This window comes from Sinocyclocheilus anshuiensis, unplaced genomic scaffold, assembly GCF_001515605.1.
Source record: "Sinocyclocheilus anshuiensis isolate Anshui unplaced genomic scaffold, SAMN03320099.WGS_v1.1 scaffold795, whole genome shotgun sequence".
NCBI classification, from domain to species: domain Eukaryota; kingdom Metazoa; phylum Chordata; class Actinopteri; order Cypriniformes; family Cyprinidae; genus Sinocyclocheilus; species Sinocyclocheilus anshuiensis.
This window is the reverse complement of record NW_015549596.1, coordinates 335,105-355,137: the sequence shown is the minus strand read 5'-3', so window position 1 is coordinate 355,137 and position 20,033 is coordinate 335,105. Positions and strand designations below refer to the sequence as shown.

The 20,033-nt window shown below is 38.5% G+C and overlaps 1 protein-coding gene across 1 annotated transcript; it reads right to left on the bottom strand.

Annotated features, from left to right (window-relative positions):
- Positions 1 to 12,712: 12,712 nt before the first annotated feature.
- On the bottom strand, positions 12,713 to 19,697 carry LOC107658383 (zinc finger protein draculin-like). The gene is made up of 2 exons (XM_016446905.1): positions 19,537 to 19,697; positions 12,713 to 12,999 (listed from the first exon to the last, which is right to left on the bottom strand). Exons 1-2 carry the CDS (start codon positions 19,589 to 19,591, stop codon positions 12,716 to 12,718), a joined length of 339 nt encoding a protein of 112 aa, XP_016302391.1. The 5' UTR covers positions 19,592 to 19,697; the 3' UTR covers positions 12,713 to 12,715.
- Positions 19,698 to 20,033: the final 336 nt, after the last annotated feature.

Here is a 20,033-nt window from a genome sequence, read left to right as displayed (position 1 = left end):
GACAAAAGTGAGTGTGTGTGTGTGTGTGTGTGTGTGTGTGTGTGTGTGTGTGTGTGTGTGTGTGTGCGCGCGCGCGCTGTTCCACTACCCCCGACTGACTCCCATTTCACTCTGTGAGCTAGTGTCACAAATTCAGCCTCTGTGGCTCCCTCCGATCACCACCAGAGGGAACCATCACTGAGTACTGAGCGGAGTACTGATGCACGGAGTACTGAGCGATCCTTTCGGACTCCAATTCCCACAATGCCCCATGCCAGAGACTAATCACCTGCACAGGTGTTTCCTATTGCCCGGTCTATTTAAACTGTGCCTTCCCTGCTCTCATTGCGAAGTCTTGTTTTGCCTTGCAGACATTTCTGAGCGTTTTCATTGTGTTGATTACCTGGACTGTTTACCCGTTTACGATTGCTTGCTGCCTACCTCTTCTGACCCTGCCTGCCTTGTTGATTCATGCTCTTGTTTGTCTGCCGCCTGTCTCGACCCTGATCACGAACACTGTTTACGATTCTGCCCAGCCTTCGTTGTGTTTAACACCAGTTACCGATCTTTGCCTGTATGATCTGCCTTGTGAACTAATAAAGCTGCACATGGAGTTCAAGGAGGTGTTCGAACATCCCGCTGATGGAAAGGAGGCGGGTGAGCAGCTGTTATCGTTACGCCAGGGCAGAGGTTCGGCGTCGGATTACGGTCTCTCGTTCCGCACTCTTGCTGCTAGTGCTGTGCTCAGAATATCGATACAGCGATATATCGTCATGAACTCCTGACAGCTGCTGCTGTATCGATACTGTCGCATCACGTGACGTCGAGTGGCCATTTTAGCAACGTGAGCAGCAGCGCACTATTCAAAATTAAACTTTATAAAAAATAAAATAAAAAAGCTACTTCTTAACACGAATTAACTAGTTAATGTTCATTATATCAGCTAGTTATATTATAATGCTAGTTATTGTCTTATTACTTGGTTTTATAGGTTCTTTTACACTGCATATATGTTTTATCTATCTACACTGTAAAAATGTTTTGTTGGAGATCAACTGAAAATATTTAGTTTTTATTAAGTTTTTATTAATGTGGGTTACATGAGATCTGTAAAAGTTATTAACTACAATGTCATGTTATGATTATTTCAGAACCAGAATAATGAAGAACAGAACAGAAAGCATGCTGAGACAGATATGTCTCCACCCTGCAAGAGAAAGAAAGTGGACGCTTGTGCTCTTGAGGACTTATTTGGAGATGCATTTTCCCCCTCCCAAAACAAAACATCCACTTGTGTCACCATATAATCAGGCCTCTGATGAAGTCAGGAAATACAGAGATACAGAGGCATTACCTTTTACAGGAGATCCACTCATCTGGTGGAAGGAGCACCAGTCTGATTTCCCATTACTATCAAACTTGGCAAGCTGTACCCTCTGTATCCCTGGTACAAGTGTAGCAGCAGAGAGGGTGTTCTCCACTGCTGGAGATATCATTACAGCAAAGAGGAGTACTCTTAACCCTGAGCATGTTGATCAGTTGTTGTTACTGCATAAAAATCTGAAGGTGTAATTGTGTAAAGTGATGTCTTTTGTTGCACATTCCACCACTTGAGACCAAAATGTGAAGGTGTTTCAAAATGTGAAGTGTTTGAGAAAGTTAAGATTGTTACAGTTTTTTTTTTTTTGCTTTTATGGAATATGTTTCAAGTTTTTTTCAGCCATTGAGCCTTGTTGACATGTTTCAGCACTTGGCATTATACTTAAGTTATCGAGTCAGAGACTTAAAAAGCAGAAGGAAGATCTATTCTAAGTTTTTTATTTATTTATATTTTTTTTTTTTTTATTTCACTTATATTGTTGTTTGTTATTACAAAATTTCAGTTATCAAAACTGTTATAACACTGGCTATTCAATGTACAATAAACAAATATTACATTTATGAAATTCTGCTCAAAATAAATGTAATTGCAAAATTGACCTGTATCGTGATACGTATCGTATCGTGGCTTTAGTATCGTGATACGTCCCTAGTGCAAGACAAGCATTTGTGGTTAAAAAGTATATAAATGTTTTCTTTTTTTAGACAATGACAGATCGTTTCGTTAGATAAGACCCTTATTCCTTGGCTGGGATCGTGTAGAGCCCTTTGAAACTGCACTGAAACTGCAATTTGGACCTTCAACCCCCTAACACATTGAGTAGTACAAGTTCAAATCTGGCTTGTGACATTTTCCAATTCTGTTCCACATCATTAGCCGTTCTAGCTCTAGTATACTACACTAAAGTCTAAAAAGAAAGAAAGTACCTCCTCTGCTTTAGAGATTCCAATCAGCTTAAAATGTAATGGGCAGATCATTGAGGCTATGACTTTGATTGACTCAGGGGCTGCAGGAAATTTCATTGACGCTAGTTTTGCCAAAACTCATAATATTCCTCTTGTTCCCTGTACGTCTCATTTGGCAGTGGCAGCGCTAGATGGCCGTCCGCTGGGCACTGGCCAAATTCAATTCACTACCACGGACCTTCAATTATGCACTGGAGCTCTTCACACCGAACTTATCCGCCTCTTCGTATTTCAATCTCCAAGAACACCTATCATTCTGGGACTGCCTTGGCTGGAGAAGCACAACCCCTCTATCTCATGGTCCGAAGGACAGATTATACAGTGGTCAGAGTCCTGCCGTCAGAATTGTCTCATCGCTACTCCGGTCAGAAAGGAGAGGGATTGCACGCCTGTATGTCAGCTCCCTGCAGAATACCACGATCTCACGGAGGCCTTCAGTAAGATAAAAGCTTCTCAACTACCTCCTCATCGTTTCATTGACGCTAGTTTTGCCAAGACTCATAATATTCCTCTTGTTCCCTGTACGTCTCATTTGGCAGTGGCAGCGCTAGATGGCCGGCCGCTGGGCACTGGCCAAATCCAATTCACTACCACGGACCTTCAATTATGCACTGGAGCTCTTCACCCCGAACTTATCCGCCTCTTCGTATTCAAATCCCCACGTACACCTGTCATTCTGGGACTGCCTTGGCTAGAGAAGCACAACCCCTCTATCTCATGGTCCGAGGGACAGATTACACAGTGGTCATAGTCCTGCCATCAGAATTGTCTCCACGCTACTCCGGTCAGAAAGGAGAGGGATTGCACGCCTGTTTGTCAGCTCCCTGCAGAATACCCCGATCTCGTGTAGGCCTTCAGTAAAATAAAGTTTCGCTACCCCTTGCCCCTAGTCCCTGCAGCTCTGGAACAGCTCCGAAAGGCAAGATACTTCACCAAGCTGGATCTGTGCAGTGCTTACAACCTCAATCGCATCTGTGAGGGTGATGAATGGAAGACTGCGAGACATGTTAAATCGCTGGGCCATTGTTTACATTGACGACATCCTAATTTACTCAGATTCGTACGAGGATCATGTCAAGCATGTCCGGGCGGTCTTACAACGTCTCATCAGCCACCAGCTATATGCCAAAGCCGAGAAGTGTGAGTTTCACCAAGAGACAGTATAATTTCTCGGGTACGTGATCAGTTCGGGAGGGGTAGCCATGGACGACAAGAAGGTGCGAGCCGTTGTCAACTGGTCTCTACCTGCCTGAGCGTTTTCCCTGTGTTGATTATCTGTTGATTACCTGGACTGTTTACCCGTTTACGATTGCTTGCTGCCTACCTATTCTGACCCTGCTTGCCTTGTTGATTCATGCTATTGTTTGTCTGCCGCCTGCCTCGACCCTGATCACGAACACTGTTTACGATTCTGCCCAGCCTTCGTTGGGTCTAACACCAGTTACCGATCTTTGCCTGTATGACCTGCCTTGTGAACTAATAAAACTGCACATGGATCCTAACGCCACTGCCTCTTTGTTACAGCTAGACATGTAAAAAAGCTCTCTGCACTCTGAGATTTTATAATTCAGCTTCAACTATTTGCAAACCTTTTATTTGAGGCTCTGCTGCCATTGTGTAAAGACATAATTTCTCAACCTCCTGAAAATGTAAATCATTTTCATTATGCTCAAAGTTTTTATTTTTATTGATTTGTTTATTTTATTCATTAAGCCAAGTTTTTAATTCTTTATTTTCATTTCATTATAATGCTGAGAATCAGAAAACAGCCAGAATATGCCAGTGTGTGTGTGTGTGTGTGTGTGTGTGTGTGTGTGTGTGTGAAAGAGAGAGAGAGAGTTATTTTTTATTTTATTTTTTCTAATTTATTACTCATTTATTGATTCCTTTTTACTTTGGCAGTGTAATTATATTCTGTATTTTACACATCTAAAATGCTTTGGCAGTATTGTAACACAAATGTCATACCAATAAAGCAACTTGAACTTGAACTTGAGAGGGATATATACCCAATATGCTTTGATCTCTTAAAATTGTTTATTCTTTTACTTATTTTTTGATTTTGTCCTTAAACCATTATCTCTTTCTCACATCCATGTAGACTGACCAAAATCCCTGTGATGGCGTGCCATCCGATACCGCGCACATGTGGTCCACAGCTGTCCTGGACGTTCAAAAACAAGCATGAAATGTTCAATTTTGAACTTTGACATGCCCAATTTAAACAAAACTCATATTCCGCCCACGTAGGTCACAGGTCAACCTCGGTAATCCATCTATATTAAAAACAGATGGCATTGCACATCTGGAGATCATTAAAAGGCAGAGGAGGACAGTAGTGAAGTATTTTTACTTGAGTAAAGTACATTTAAAAAGTATCTGTAGTTTATCAGTGTTTTTCTTTGGAAAACTTTACTTCACTACATTCCAAAGCATAATGTCATACTTTTTACTGCACTTCATTTCATAAATAAAAGTTGTTGTTTGTTTTACCTTTAACATTAAAAATGTAGTACTTTCTTGTACTCAAGTAAATCTTTGAATTACTTTTACTTGAGTAAAAGTAAGAAAGTAATAGATTTCTAATGTAATTAGTATTAAATTATATTTAATATGAAATGTAGTGCAGTAAAAAAGTACAATATTATGCTTTGGAATGTTGTGAAGTCAAGTTTTCTAAAGAAAAACACTCTGATAAAGTACAGACACCTGAGAAGTACTTTTACAGCAGAGTAAAAATACTTCATTACTGTCCGCCTCTGTTAAATGGTCATGCATAAAAAAATTTGACATTTAGTGGCACCATAATTTCTTCTAGTATAGCATCTGTAGTAGACCTACCTTTTCTAAAACCACATTGATGACTGTTAAATTAACTCTTTTTTTCTCTAATAAAATATGTTAACCTTTGAACAATCATTTTTTCCATCCACTTGCAAAGATGTGATGTTAGAGCAATAGGCCTATAGTTTCAGGATTTCCAGGATCCTTCCCAGGTTTTTGAAATGGTAGGATTTTTGCTCTTTTCATGTTAAATAATTCATACAACCTTTAGAGCCTCTTCTGGCAGATGATGGAACATTGTATAGCTCAATTGATCTTGTCCTGGGGCTGAATTTTTAGTTCCTATTATAGCTCTTTGTTATTTCATCATATTGAATTCCAAATCCATAGGTGCATTTCTCATTTTTCTTTTTAGTTAGTACCAGTCTACTATCTCTTAACGTTTCTTCTTTCTTTTTCTTATGATAATCACTGAGATGACTACCATTATGTATGCTTGTGAAAACCTTATCTAATAAATTGGCTTTTTCCTTCTCTGTCACAGTAATTTAATCTCCGCTTGACAGAACTGGCATTGTTCTATGAACTCTTTTCCCACCCATTTTCTTAATCATATTCCATACATCACCTAGATCAGTTTTTCAAGATTCAAGATTTGTATTCGTCACATACATGGTTATATAGAGAATATACTGTATAACCAGCAGTGAAATATAAGTCAGGTCCGCTACATGGACAGTGCAATTATTATAGAATACAAACACAAAGAAAATTTTATATAAATATAGGTATGGAAAAAGTAAGATAAATATAAAAAATAAAATAAAATGCGCAGGACAGTATACTGTAGACTTAATAAATATTAAGATGAGCGGGAATGTACAAGAGAAGAATGTGCAAACAGGTTGTACAGGGTAGTTACATAGCAGCAATAGAAGAAAAAAAGTACAATTACAGAAATTGCTGTGTGCGAGTGACAATGTCAGTATATTAAATATCTTACTGATTATTAAGTGAAGTCATGTTGATGTTTAGAAACTGAGTTTGAGTTTAGGAGCCTGATGGCCTGGGGGAAGAAGCTCCTCCTAAGTCTCTCAGTTTTTGCCATCAGGCTACGGAAGCGCTTACCAGATGGCAGCAAAATGAAAAGACAGTTACCAGAGTGGTCCTTGATGATTTTAACAGCTCTGCTTTTGCAGCGTTTGAGGTAGATGTCCTGCAGAGAGGGGAGAGCAGACCCTGAGATGCGCTCAGCTAAGCGCACAACTCCCTGCAGGGCTTTGCAGTCTTGACTGGAGCTGTTCCCGTACCACACTGAGATACACTGAGTCAATACACTTTCTATGGACCCTGAATAGAAAGTTTTCAGGATTGCTGGCGAAACCCTGAATTTTCTCAGCTGTCGCAGATGGTACAGTCTTTGTCTGGCTTTATTAACCTGAGTTTGGATGTGTGAAGTCCAAGTCAGGTCCTCGGAGATGTTTACACCAAGGTACTTGAAGCTGCTCACCCTCTCCACTGGGGTCCCACTGATCATAAGAGGAGTATAGGGCCGCTGCTGTCTCTTCCTGAAGTACACAATCAGCTCTTTAGTTTTGTTCACATTCAGAGAGAGACATTTGTCCTAGCACCATGATGTGAGTTTCTCTACCTCATCCAAGTATGCGGACTCAGCAAATTTGATAATAGATGTGGAGCTGTGTGAAGACACGCAGTCATGTGTGTAGAGAGAGTAGAGCAGAGGACTCAGGACACAGCCCTGTGGAGCTCCCACGTTCAGGGTGATGGAGTTGGAGGTGAACTGGCCTACTTTCACCGCTTGAGGTCTACCAGTGAGGATGTCTAGAATCCAGTTGCAGAGTGAAGAATTCAGGCCGAAGTCCATGAGTTTAGAAGCTAGCTTGATGGGGACTATAGTACTGAAAGCTGAGCTGTAGTCGATGAATAGCAGCCTTACATGGTTGCCATTGTTGCTGACAATGTGCATGAGGGAAGAGTACAGGACATGAGAGATGGCATCTTCAGTAGATCTATTGGGGTGATAGGCAAGCTGAAGAGGGTCCAAAGTATCAGGGATGGAGGAGCAAATGTTCTTCTTTACAAGTCTCTCAAAGACCTTCATGACTATTGACGTGAGGACAACTGGATGATAGTCATTCAGGCAAGAGGGGTTATTGTTTTTAGGCACATGGATGATGACAGATTTTTTAACCCTTGTATGGTGTACGGGTCTGTGGAACCCGTTTTCACTTTTTGTCAAAAGAAAAATGATACGATTAATTATTTTTTCAAACTCATACTCATTGGCCTTGGCTCATTTTCTGTGAAGAACATATATCAGAACAAATTTTCAATGACCACACACTGTACACCCCCCTAAACACTTATATTACATACAGGATGTTCAGGTCCACTGGACCCGGGGGTAATAAAAGTGTGGAAATTTTAGGGCCTGTGTACCTTCACTCTGTCCTCCTATTGTCTGGGCCTGCTATTAGTATGGATATGTGTGTTTATGTGTGTGTATGTGCGTGTGTGTAAACGAGAGAGAGTCTGTTAGAGTGTGAGTGTAAGTGTGAGTTTTGTGTTTCTGCCCCTGCCTTTCCCACACAAGGCTGTAGCACTTTAATTCATAAATGTGATCTAACAAAGGTAAAGGGCAACTTTTGACCATATATGCTGTTTATATTGCTTGTAATTGGGATGAAGTAAACATCTGTTGAGTATTTTAACATACATTTTTTAATTGTGTTGAATTAAAAACCCAAAAACTGCAGCAGGTCCACCAGACCCACGAACACTGGCTGAGTAACAAAAATATGAACGCCACACAAGGGTTAAAGGAGGTGGGAACCACCAAGGTAGCAAGGGACTCATTAAAGATGGATGTAAACAAACCAACGAGCTGATCAGAACAAGACCTCAGAACACGGCGAGAAATCCCATCAGGACCGGCTGCTTTCCTGACGTTCACTCGCTTTAGGGCCCTCCGAACCTCGTCCTCCGGCACAGTGATTACATGATTAGCGCTGCTCTGTCCGCTGCTTTCTGACATGCTGATCGGCAGAGTCGCACTGCCTCGACTGCATTCAAAGCAGCTGTAGAAAAAGCTACCGATATTTGAGCAAAATTCTCTCCACGCATTTCCACATTCTTCTCACAATAGCTGCTTTTCTTTTGTTTTCTACCAAGTTATCCATGCTCATGTTTTTCCTGAAATTTTTGAGAGGACAATTCCTTACGAGCAGGGGTGCCCAACCCTGCTCCTGGCAATCGACTGTCCTTCAAAGTTCAGCTCCAACCTTAATCAAACACACCTGAAGCAACTAATTAGGGTCTTCAGAATCACTTAAAAATTAAAGGCAGGTGTCTTTGATTAGAGTTGGAGCTAAACTTTGCAGGACAGTCGATAGCCAGGAGCAGGGTTGGGCACCCCTGATATAGAGCATTCATCTTTCCACCATGGAACTACTTTCCTGTTTTGATTTATAACTTTCTTAGGAATGTATTCTTCTGCAGCATTTACGATCGAGCTGACTTTATTTACAAAAATATCTACATTACCATTCATTTGAAAATATTGAGCTTCTCTCTTACCCTGTTGTTTAAAATCTTCCCAATTTGCTTTGACAAAACACCAGCTGTAAATGTAATTATTTGGTTGTATACATACACATCAACATTAACTTTACAAAAAATTGGAAAATGATCACTGCCAAGATTTTCTTTGCTTACTTTCCATTCACTTACACTGGCAAGGTGTGAGTCCATACAGACTTTACAAATAAGTTGTAAAATGTATATTGTTGGAAAGGAAAGTGTGCGTCAGTCCAGTAGGGGGCGCTAATAGACTGTCTTATCATATAACTGCCTGAAGTATTATTGCGTTCTTAGGCGGAAGTTGTTTTAGTTTGCAGTGGAGCGACGGGCAGAAGGAAATCATTTTTTTAGTGTTATTTATGCAGTTAATCTTGCATTAGTGGATTTGTGCGTGCAGAAAGAATTAACCACATCCCTGTCCACCTGTAACTTGAAACAAGCTGGAATAAAGAGAATGTAAACGGAGAACAAAGACTTGTGCATTCTAACAGATGCCCCACAGTGATCATAACTCCAAACTAGCAACACAAAGTAATACTTCATTACACATTGGTCCTTCGAGCCGGATCTGGTGATTACTGTGGATGAAGATGGCTCGTGCTCCATCAGACAGAGATTTCCGACCAGATGATGTTCGTTCACGCCGACAAAGGAACCCTCCTGTCTGGCTAAAGGAATATGAGGTTGACCTTCCATGTCCAATAGTATTTGATGAACCCATTGAACATTTTTCGGGAATGAGAGAAAGCAGGAGATATAGGGAGAGACCCGCCGAGATGACACCTCTTCCCCAGCACTCCGTTCCATACAACTGGAGCATAGAAGGCATGGAAGCAAAGCCCTCAGCCTCAGCTTATGTTCCTCTTTATGAGAGCACACCAATACCATCCCAGCACACCCCGCCTATGTTAGAAGTTCTTCAGCAGCTGCAGGAGGAACAGGAAGTTATACCAGACTGTCTTGGATATGCAACGTCAAATGGACAAGAATTATGCTTTGTCACCTCCTCATCCTCTGCCATTAGCAACAGAACATTCTCCTAGTGTCAGAATGAGGCAAACTGTAGCTGATATACCACCTCAGCCTGTTCATCAATCGGCTATTGCTGAAGAGGATGAAGACTGGCCACCACCACCTCCCCCAGTGACATCAGATGAGAGACCAAGACAGCCCAATCCAGATCACAGAATCATAGAGGTCCTGGAGGAGCTAAATGAACGCATTCTTAAACTAGAACTGAAGCCGTCATCTTCCCCATCCACGCTGAACTATCAACAGCCAGATGATGAAACAGGACAATCAGAATCATGGTCAAGCCTTACTAATACTGCTGCTCCTCCATTGCCACCTCCAAGGGACTACAGCTTCACTGATGTACGACCACGTAGCCAGGAGAGATCGTATAGGGGTCCCAAACCTTCAATCCCAGACTTCACGTGTGATGACCCTAGAGAGTTTGCAAGACTGCGAATATCCTTGGAGAATATCCTCCCCCCTGATGCAACTGAGAGGTTCAAATACCAAATTTTGCTGGACCATCTCAAATTTGAAGAAGCCCTCTTAATCGCTGACTCTTATAGTAACTCTCTGTACCCTTACTCAGACACAATGGCCTCTCTCATTCAGCACTATGGCCAGCCTCACCAACTAGCTTTGCGGAGAACTGCAGAGTTGATGGATGGACCTCCTATCCGTTCAGGAGATTCTATGGGATTCCATAAATTTGCACTGAGAGTCAGAGCGCTGGTTGGAATGCCATGATTCCAATTTACTCAGTCGGAGGCGCTGGAGGGCCTGTCAAGTCCTTGCAGATAGATTCTGGTCACAGTTCCTAAAAAACTACTTGCCTGCTTTGCAAATCCGGGAGAAATGGCAAACTGACACAGATCCCCTCCAACCAAACACAGTGGTGCTCATAGTAGACCCTCAGCTGCCGAGAGCACTATGGCCAGTTGGACGGATAAGCAAGGTGTTCACCGGAGCTGATGGTCGAATACGTACAGCAGAAGTTAAGGTGAATGATCGGACATATGTCAGACCTGTCAGCCGTCTGATCCGCCTCCCCGCTACTACAGATGATGAGCGCAAAGGGTTGCCCCAATAACTGCAAATTCGTGGAACAAATTTGGGGGCGGCTGTTGGAAAGGAAAGTGTGGGTCAGTCCAGTAGGGGGCGCTAATAGACTGTCTTATCATATAACTGCCTGAAGTATTATTGCGTTCTTAGGCGGAAGTTGTTTTAGTTTGCAGTGGAGCGACGGACAGAAGGAAATCATTTTTTTAGTGTTATTTATGCAGTTAATCTTGCATTAGTGGATTTGTGCGTGCAGAAAGAATTAACCACATCTCTGTCCACCTGTAACTTGAAACAAGCTGGAATAAAGAGAATGTAAATGGAGAACAAAGACTTGTGCATTCTAACAGATGCCCCACAGTGATCATAACTCCAAACTAGCAACACAAAGTAATACTTCATTACATACATTTTTATGTACATGTTAATTAAATGAATTAAAATTCATAATTTTCTCATTTACAATCATTTATTTACACAGCTGACACCAATGAAATGAGCTTTTGACAGTTTACTGGTGATTTGAAACATCAGCATAATGAATGAGGTGAAAAAAGGAACTATTGACATGAAGTGAAGAGGCTTTTCAGCAGCAGTTAGAAGTCATGTATAATTCATATAAATTAACTGTTTTCCCCACCAGCGCTTTAAAAAAGTTCCCAGATAGCATCAGTATTTTTGATCATTTTCACAAATTTTTCATGGCCCCCAAAATATTTTGTTGTATAGGCTATAAATATCTGAACATACAATAAGCCTTTGCTTTTAAAGAACAACGACAAAATGATTCTACTTCAAGCATTCTTTTTTTGCAGGTAAGTTTTATTTAGAAAGCAACATTTTGAGCAAAAGGCTGAGAAAATTGTGTTTTTGTCAAAGACTTCAACATGTGCATATGAAATGATTCTATCACTTTTTTTCTGCCTCTTTTCGCTTGTGCTTTGAGCCAGAGATTCTGTACATTTTCAGAAGACGTGTAATATATAGCACCTCCACCATATAACAGTAAAAACCTGCACTGCTGAAAATGGCAGGGAAGCGTTGGGTCATAAATGACAGAAAACTCTGTCAATGGTGGGGAAATAGTTAAAAAGCCCTACATGAACATTGAGGACCCAAAATACAACAAGTTTTTAAAATATAGCTATACACATGTCTAAATTCATGCTAGTGTTTCACCATTTTAAAAAGATTTGACAAAAGTAAGTTTTCTTTGTGAAAACAACAATTTATGTCTTTCTAAAAACTTTGAAGAAGAGTTTGGTGAAAGATTTTAGGAATTCTCTGATTGATAGGCTTTTGACCAGTATCGGCCTATACTAGCTTTTGATGACTCGATTTCAGACATATATTTTTTGTATGACGGAGTAGAGAACATGATTGAGTGAAACTTTTCCCACATGAAGAGCAGTGATACGGCTTCTCTCCAGTGTGGGTCCTCTCATGTCTTTTCCAAGATCCATAATGACTGAAACTCTTGTCACAGTGTGAACACTTGTAAGGTTTTTCTCCATTGTGAATTCTCTGGTGCAGTTTGAGTTCAGCATCTCTAACAAAGGTCTTCCCGCAATCAAAGCACATATGATTCTTCACACCGCTGTGTCTTTTCTGGTGATTTTTTAAATGTTGCAGCTGACCAAAACTCTTTCCACACAAAGAACACATTTGAGGTTTCTCCTTTGTATGAACTTTCAGGTGGTCCTTCAGGGATTTTGCCCCAAAAAAGCTTTTTCCACACTGATCACAGTTATATGGTCTTACTCCGGAATGAAAATTCAGATGTGTTTTAAAATTGCTTAGATTTGCAAAACTCTTCCAACACTTATCACAAGTATATGGCTTCTCTCCAGTGTGGATCCTCATGTGTCCAGTAAGGGTTATTTTCATTCCGAAACTCTTCCCACATTGATCACATGTGTACGGCTTCACTCCATTATGACTTCTCAAGTGAACTTTTAAAACTTTTTTGTAATGTGAAACTCTTCCCACACTGATCACAAGTGTAAGGCTTCTCTCCACTATGAACTATCATGTGAAGTTTAAGACTTTGTTTGTTTAGGTAACTCTTTCCACACTGAGGACAAGTGTGCTTTTTGGCTGTTCTTCTCTGTAAGAAATTGCTTTTAGTCTGTGAGCGACTCAAATTACCAGTTTTGGCATGATGTTTCTGCTCTGCTTCACTCAGATCTTCGCTCTCCTCGCTCTCTTCCATCAGATCTAAATTGAAAGAAAAGGTTTAATTTTAAGTAAATCATGAATTCAAAGACAAAAAAAAAAGTATGATTGTTTTGATGATTTTTAATATAAATTAATTATTGTCTCTGGAACTTTACATGAATTGGAAATATTGATCTTCTAATTATTATTTTTATAACATTATTATCACAAATCCCATGTGTTGCAGTGAGAACTATTAAATGTTTAATTAACTACACACAATTATATCTAATATAACACTGATATTAAAACTATTTAATAATGCCATAACTTAAACAAAAACACTGAGATGGTGAACATGAACATGGTTTGTGTAAGATTAGCAACACATTATTAACTGTTTGATAATGTTGTCAAGCCAAAGGCCTATGATCTTATATACAACCCTGTAAAATTCACTCTTCTGCCTCTGAATCAGTTCCTGGTTCAAACATATGTGATCCTGGACAACAGAACCAGTCATAGATTAGGTTTATACATCATCTGAAAGCTGAATAAATAATCTTTCCATTGATGTATGGTTTGTTAGGATAGGACAATATTTGGCTGAGATACAACTATTTGAATATCTGGAATCTGAGGGTGTAAAAAATCAAAATATTGGGAAAAATCGCCTTTAAAGTTGTCCAAATGAAGTCCTTAGCAATGCATATTACTAATGATAATAAATTTTTTTGATATATTTACGGTAGGAAATTTACAAAATATCTTCATGGAAAATGATCTTTACTTAATATCCTAATGATTTTTGGCATAAAAGAAAAATCGATAATTTTGACCCATACAATGTATTTTTGGCTACTGCTACAAATATACCCGTGCTACTTGGTTTTGTGGTCCAGGGTCACATATATGGTTGAATTAAACCAATAGTTCCACTGTGTAGCTTTTACTACAGTTAAGGGAGTGGATCAATAGCTGATGTGACTGAGTGGAAATATAGGGACTATTAATTTACTTATTCATGGATCTATGTATACTAAATAATGCTTTAGAGTTGTAAAGTTACATTCAAGCTATTTAAATTATTTTTTTTTCCCAAATAAAAAATTGTGATATTTTGTCATTTTGGTCATTGTAAGAATCCACCCACCGGCCCAAAAAGTGGAATCCAGCGGCCTGGTCGAAGGTTTAATGCGTTTTCGGTCATTTACTTGCGCTTCTGAATTTATCAGGATTTAGTTTACATTTTAGTCTAGCTCCGTGTTCAATCTGACTCCAATTTCACGTGATCATTAAATTTAGGCAATATTTCTAATTAAAAGCTGATCACAGATATCGACTGTATATTAATTTAGATATTTGAGTATTCTGGAAATCCCATACTTTCAATTCTTCGTTCATTAGGGACCAGGTATCGCACAGGAATTGCACTCGGCCGATAGTGAACCCACGGACACAAACTCGTCAGTTCTGAACTTACTCAGAGGATGCAGAGTGGTTATAATACCTTTAAGTGAGCTGCACCCTGCGTGCTCATAACAAAAAGTGTATTTTCTCCTATAACCACGAGAGCTACACCATGTTAAGCCAGCGACAGCCAGAAATTTTGGCATAAAAGAAAAATCAATAATTTTGACCCATACAATGTATTTTTGGCTACTGCTACAAATATACCCGTGCTACTTGGTTTTGTGGTCCAGGGTCACATATATGGTTGAATTAAACCAATAGTTCCACTGTGTAGCTTTTACTACAGTTAAGGGAGTGGATCAATAGCTGATGTGACTGAGTGGAAATATAGGGACTATTAATTTACTTATTCATGGATCTATGTATACTAAATAATGCTTTAGAGTTGTAAAGTTACATTCAAGCTATTTAAATTATTTTTTTTCCCAAATAAAAAATTGTGATATTTTGTCATTTTGGTCATTGTAAGAATCCACCCACCGGCCCAAAAAGTGGAATCCAGCGGCCTGGTCGAAGGTTTAATGCGTTTTCGGTCATTTACTTGCGCTTCTGAATTTATCAGGATTTAGTTTACATTTTAGTCTAGCTCCGTGTTCAATCTGACTCCAATTTCACGTGATCATTAAATTTAGGCAATATTTCTAATTAAAAGCTGATCACAGATATCGACTGTATATTAATTTAGATATTTGAGTATTCTGGAAATCCCATACTTTCAATTCTTCGTTCATTAGGGACCAGGTATCGCACAGGAATTGCACTCGGCCGATAGTGAACCCACGGACACAAACTCGTCAGTTCTGAACTTACTCAGAGGATGCAGAGTGGTTATAATACCTTTAAGTGAGCTGCACCCTGCGTGCTCATAACAAAAAGTGTATTTTCTCCTATAACCACGAGAGCTACACCATGTTAAGCCAGCGACAGTCAGAAATCAGAAGCCCCTAATAGTGTTCCCCATGGTTCATCCACTGGTGCTTCCGTATGATCTGTCCTGAACGCAGATTTGCGGAAATACCACTACACATTAATCTACTTGAAAAATTATTTCAGAAGAGATCAGAATAAATCAAATATAACAATTTCTTATTAGTCAGGTAAAATTGTATCATGCCAATTACATAATGAAACAATTAGAAGCCAATTTAGAAAAGATAATGCAATTATGAATCACATTGTAGCCACGTGGCAACCCTGCTCCTGTACATGGTTTACTGTAGCTATATGGAAAATAGCCAAGTGTTCCACGCAGGAGACAAACAAATTTAACATAGTCACACATGTAACTGTCCAAATCTAAAATGCATAGCATCAACAACCTTTTACCTAAGTAATTCAAAGAACACTTACAGCAAAGAAATCTTGTGTTTTAAAGAATAAACTTAACTAGCCTATGTGCACATGTAGTAGCACAAACAACTACAGTGTGCTCTATGGGCACATTGTGTTTAACACAATAACATTTTTGAATCATACCTGACAGCAGAGAGACACACAGCAGCGAGAGTTCTGGTGCAGAGCTCCAGAGACTCTCACACACTGCATAGGGTTTTTTTTTTTGACTACAGAATCCCAAAGTTGTGTTTTGTCACTTCCCTTATATATCCAAAATAAGAAAAACAAAGAAATCTTTGAACCAGCTGTAAAAACATAAAAGACCATTTGGTTGTTAGGTTCTGTGCTCCAGGGTCACATCTGGCTGGAGATAGATAAACATTCCCACAGACCCCTAAAGGGGAACACACCCCCTCCTCAGCAGAACACAATTCTACAAAAGTTTTCAATATTTCTCATAATATAAGTGACTGCTGTGAAATTGAAACCAATTTACCAATCGCAGAAAGACCTTTAAAATGATACCAAACATGAAGGGGAAAAACAACAGGTTCACAAGATACATGATATGTGGGATAAACATATTCTTAATGAACTTTGAGTGAAACCTTTTGGGGGTCATCAAAGATGAGTTTTAAGGGATAAAATTAATAACTGCAAGGGGACTTTAAAATTGTAACCCCCCCCCGTTTGCACAAAGTGTAAATAGTATACTGGATCCAGTTTTTCTTTTTTTTCTTAGTGGCAGATACTATTTGCTACTCATTGTAATGTATTTCATTACAAAAACAGTATGCAGTAAAACCAAAATATTATAATTATATGATCATATTTATTAGAATACAGATATAATCCAATGCACGCTCCGAACTTCTGATTCAAAACCAAAGATCTGCAAAGGTTTCGAAGCTTCATGAAGCATTGAGAAAAATCTCCCATCCCATTCAGTGTCAGAATTGTAAAATGTATCGCCAGTTATAAAATCAGTGTAAGATAAAGAGCTCATAATATTTTGCCTGACCATGATGTTCACGATGAATATAAATGTTTGCTCCTTTCACTGATCCTTTGCTTGAAAAAAATCTGTTTCAGGCTCCAGTTTGTACCCAGTTCATAAAAAGTGTTTGGTATATTATTTATATAATGTTATTTCACAGCTTTTAAGACTTTGCTAATTACAACCACTAAATCTAATTGAAGACGGTTTTAAGTTCTATAACCTTAATGTTCTTCAGCATCATAAATGTAGAATCAAGATTAAACACCAACCTCTTTGTTCTTCAGGATCTTCATGTTCCATTCTGTCTGTGAACAAATAAAACCATAGCTTTATTGAAGTCATTGTTATTGTTTATTTGAATTTATATCTTTTTTTTTGTGTCTGGTTTGTATAATATTGATTATAGACGTTAATATATTCCACATTGCTTATAGGTATACTGTGTCGTGGGTGTGCTGGATGATTACTGACACACATTCTATTTCTGTTGAGAAACTTTATTGGCAAACCAAAAAGAAACATTCTGGGAACTAAAATCAATCATTCTGGGTATGTTTTGGTAACCAAAAATTGACTTTGACTTTGTGCTTTGGGTATGCGCTTAAATGGACAAATATACACCAAAATATTGTCTTGGTGATAAATAATTTGCTTCACTTAAATACATTCACTTATATTTTAAGGGAACAAACATTTGGGAAAGTAATTGAATGCTTGTCAGCATATTAGATCTGTGCACTCAGTCCTTAAATAATAACCTGCTGCTGTCGCTGTCATTTATTGTTAATCAAGCAACAAAAGAAAACGAGATTTCTTCATTGCTCTTCACTGAATAATTTTAGTAGCTTTAAAAAACAATGTGCTTAATTCAAGAATATGCGTTGTTTTATTTTTACATTTGAATTCAATTTCTGTATTGTAGGCAATTATTTTAAGTAGGCCAAATTGTTTTTCAATTCGGTTTTTTTTCTATATTTTATTTGTCCTATTGTTTGTAATTTTCCTCTTTTACTGTTTCAACTGTTTGTTGACTTGTTAGCCCACATTTCACAGCTTTATGCAACAAAAATATTTTGTTTAGATACAATGTGTAAGTGATAAAAATGAATAATTTTAAACATTTTGAATTCAGATTCACTTTATTCTTCACAATATAATTCTTTGTTAGGCTACATCCATGTTATGATTTGAGTGTGAGTGTGACGTTGTAATAATGAATAATTCTGTTCTGTTATCCATCTACAATATTAATCCACACAATTACAATATCAAGGGAAACAAAAATTATGATTTTTGTTCATAATCGTGCAGCCGTGGCATAGATGTTAGAAGTGTTATCACTGCTCATTATCACATCACAATGCAACATTAGCCTAATTTACAAAATCAACTGGAAACATACATTTGAGCTGCGTTACTATGGTCTAGAACTGTCATTGCTTGTCACAGCGTCAACACTTGTAAGATTTTTCTCCAGTGTGCTGCAGTTTCAGTTCACCCTCTGTAGTAAAAGTCTTCACACACACACACACACAAAATATATCCTTCACACACTGTGTCTTTTCTAGTGTAATTAAAAAGTACCCCACAAGAAAAAGTCCACACAAGATCCACACGAGTCTGAACTTTAGATGGTTTTTCTGGGATGTTGCCCAAAGAAGAAATCTCTGGGTGGATCCTCTCATGTGTTTTCATATTTCCTTGCCAACCAAATCTCATGTCACAGTGTGTCACAGGCTTCTCCTCTGTATGAACTTTTAGGTGGCTCTTCAAGAGTAATGCTGAAAGAAAAATTTTTCCACACTGATCACAGTAAAATGTTTTTTCTCCAGAGTGAGAACGCAGATGTACTTTAAGAGAGATGGCATGTGCAAAACTCTTCCCGCACTGATTACATGTATAAGGCTTCTCTCCGGTGTGGATTTTCATGTGTACCTTAAGATGTCCTTTTTGTCTAAAACACTTTCCACACTGATCACGTGTGCGGTTTCTCTCCAGTGTGGATTTTCATGTGATCATTGAGCAAACTTTTTACTGCAAAGCTCTTCCCGCACTGATCACGTTTATGGCTTCTCTCCAGTGTGTCTCCTTTGTTCTTCAGTGTCTTCCTGTTCCATTCTGCAGGGTTCTGGATCACTCATGTTCCCAATGTTCTGTCATGAACTCTATATACTTCACTTGAACACTGATGAGAATTTTTCAGCATTTATTAAGTTGGCTTGAGAAAGCCAACTTACTGAAATATGACTTACTGAAATTTGACAAACTTACATTTTTACATTTTACATTATTATTATTATTCTGAGACAAACATTTCTGACTCTAACTCCTCCTAGAGCTTTAACATCATATTTATTAGAATACAGATATAATCCAATGCACGCTCCGAACTTCTGATTCAAAACCAAAGATCTGCAAAGGTTTCGAAGCTTCATGAAGCATTGAGAAAAATCTCCCATCCCATTCAGTGTCAGAATTGTAAAATGTATCGCCAGTTATAAAATCAGTGTAAGATAAAGAGCTCATAATATTTTGCCTGACCATGATGTTCACGATGAATATAAATGTTTGCTCCTTTCACTGATCCTTTGCTTGAAAAAAATCTGTTTCAGGCTCCAGTTTGTACCCAGTTCATAAAAAGTGTTTGGTATATTATTTATATAATGTTATTTCACAGCTTTTAAGACTTTGCTAATTACAACCACTAAATCTAATTGAAGACGGTTTTAAGTTCTATAACCTTAATGTTCTTCAGCATCATAAATGTAGAATCAAGATTAAACACCAACCTCTTTGTTCTTCAGGATCTTCATGTTCCATTCTGCAGGATTCTGGATCACTCATGTTCTCAGTCTTCTTTCATGAACTGTCGTCTTCACTTGTGGGCTGGTGGGAAGATTCCAGCATTTATTAGGGAATTGTGGGAGGAGCTTCACTGGTGAGTTGTTGTGGGAGGAGACTCACATAAAGTGGATTGATGTGTATAAGGAAAAGCAGATCTGCCAAAATAAAAAAATAAATAAAACAATAAATAAAAATAGTTACTGAGTCAGCTACACACAGTTTAGGCATTTATGTTTTGTGTTTATCTATAAATGTATGAAAATGTAACAGTAAGTTATTACTTATTTCTGTTTTGTTTGTGAATCATCTAAACATTTCATTCCATTTTTATCCTTTTACCAACCGTTTGAACAAAAGAAAAGAGGTATAGAAAAATATACATTCATACCGCAATTAAAATAATCAAAATATAAAAAGTATGAATAAAAAAAAACCAGAAGAA

Coding starts and splice junctions, on each gene's coding strand:
- LOC107658383 (XM_016446905.1), bottom strand. CDS start 19,591: ATGAGTGATCCAGAATCCTGCAGAATGGAACATGAAGATCCTGAAGAA. Junction 13,000..19,536: donor AGATCCTGAAGAACAAAGAG/GTTGGTGTTTAA, acceptor CTTTCAATTTAG/ATCTGATGGAAGAGAGCGAG.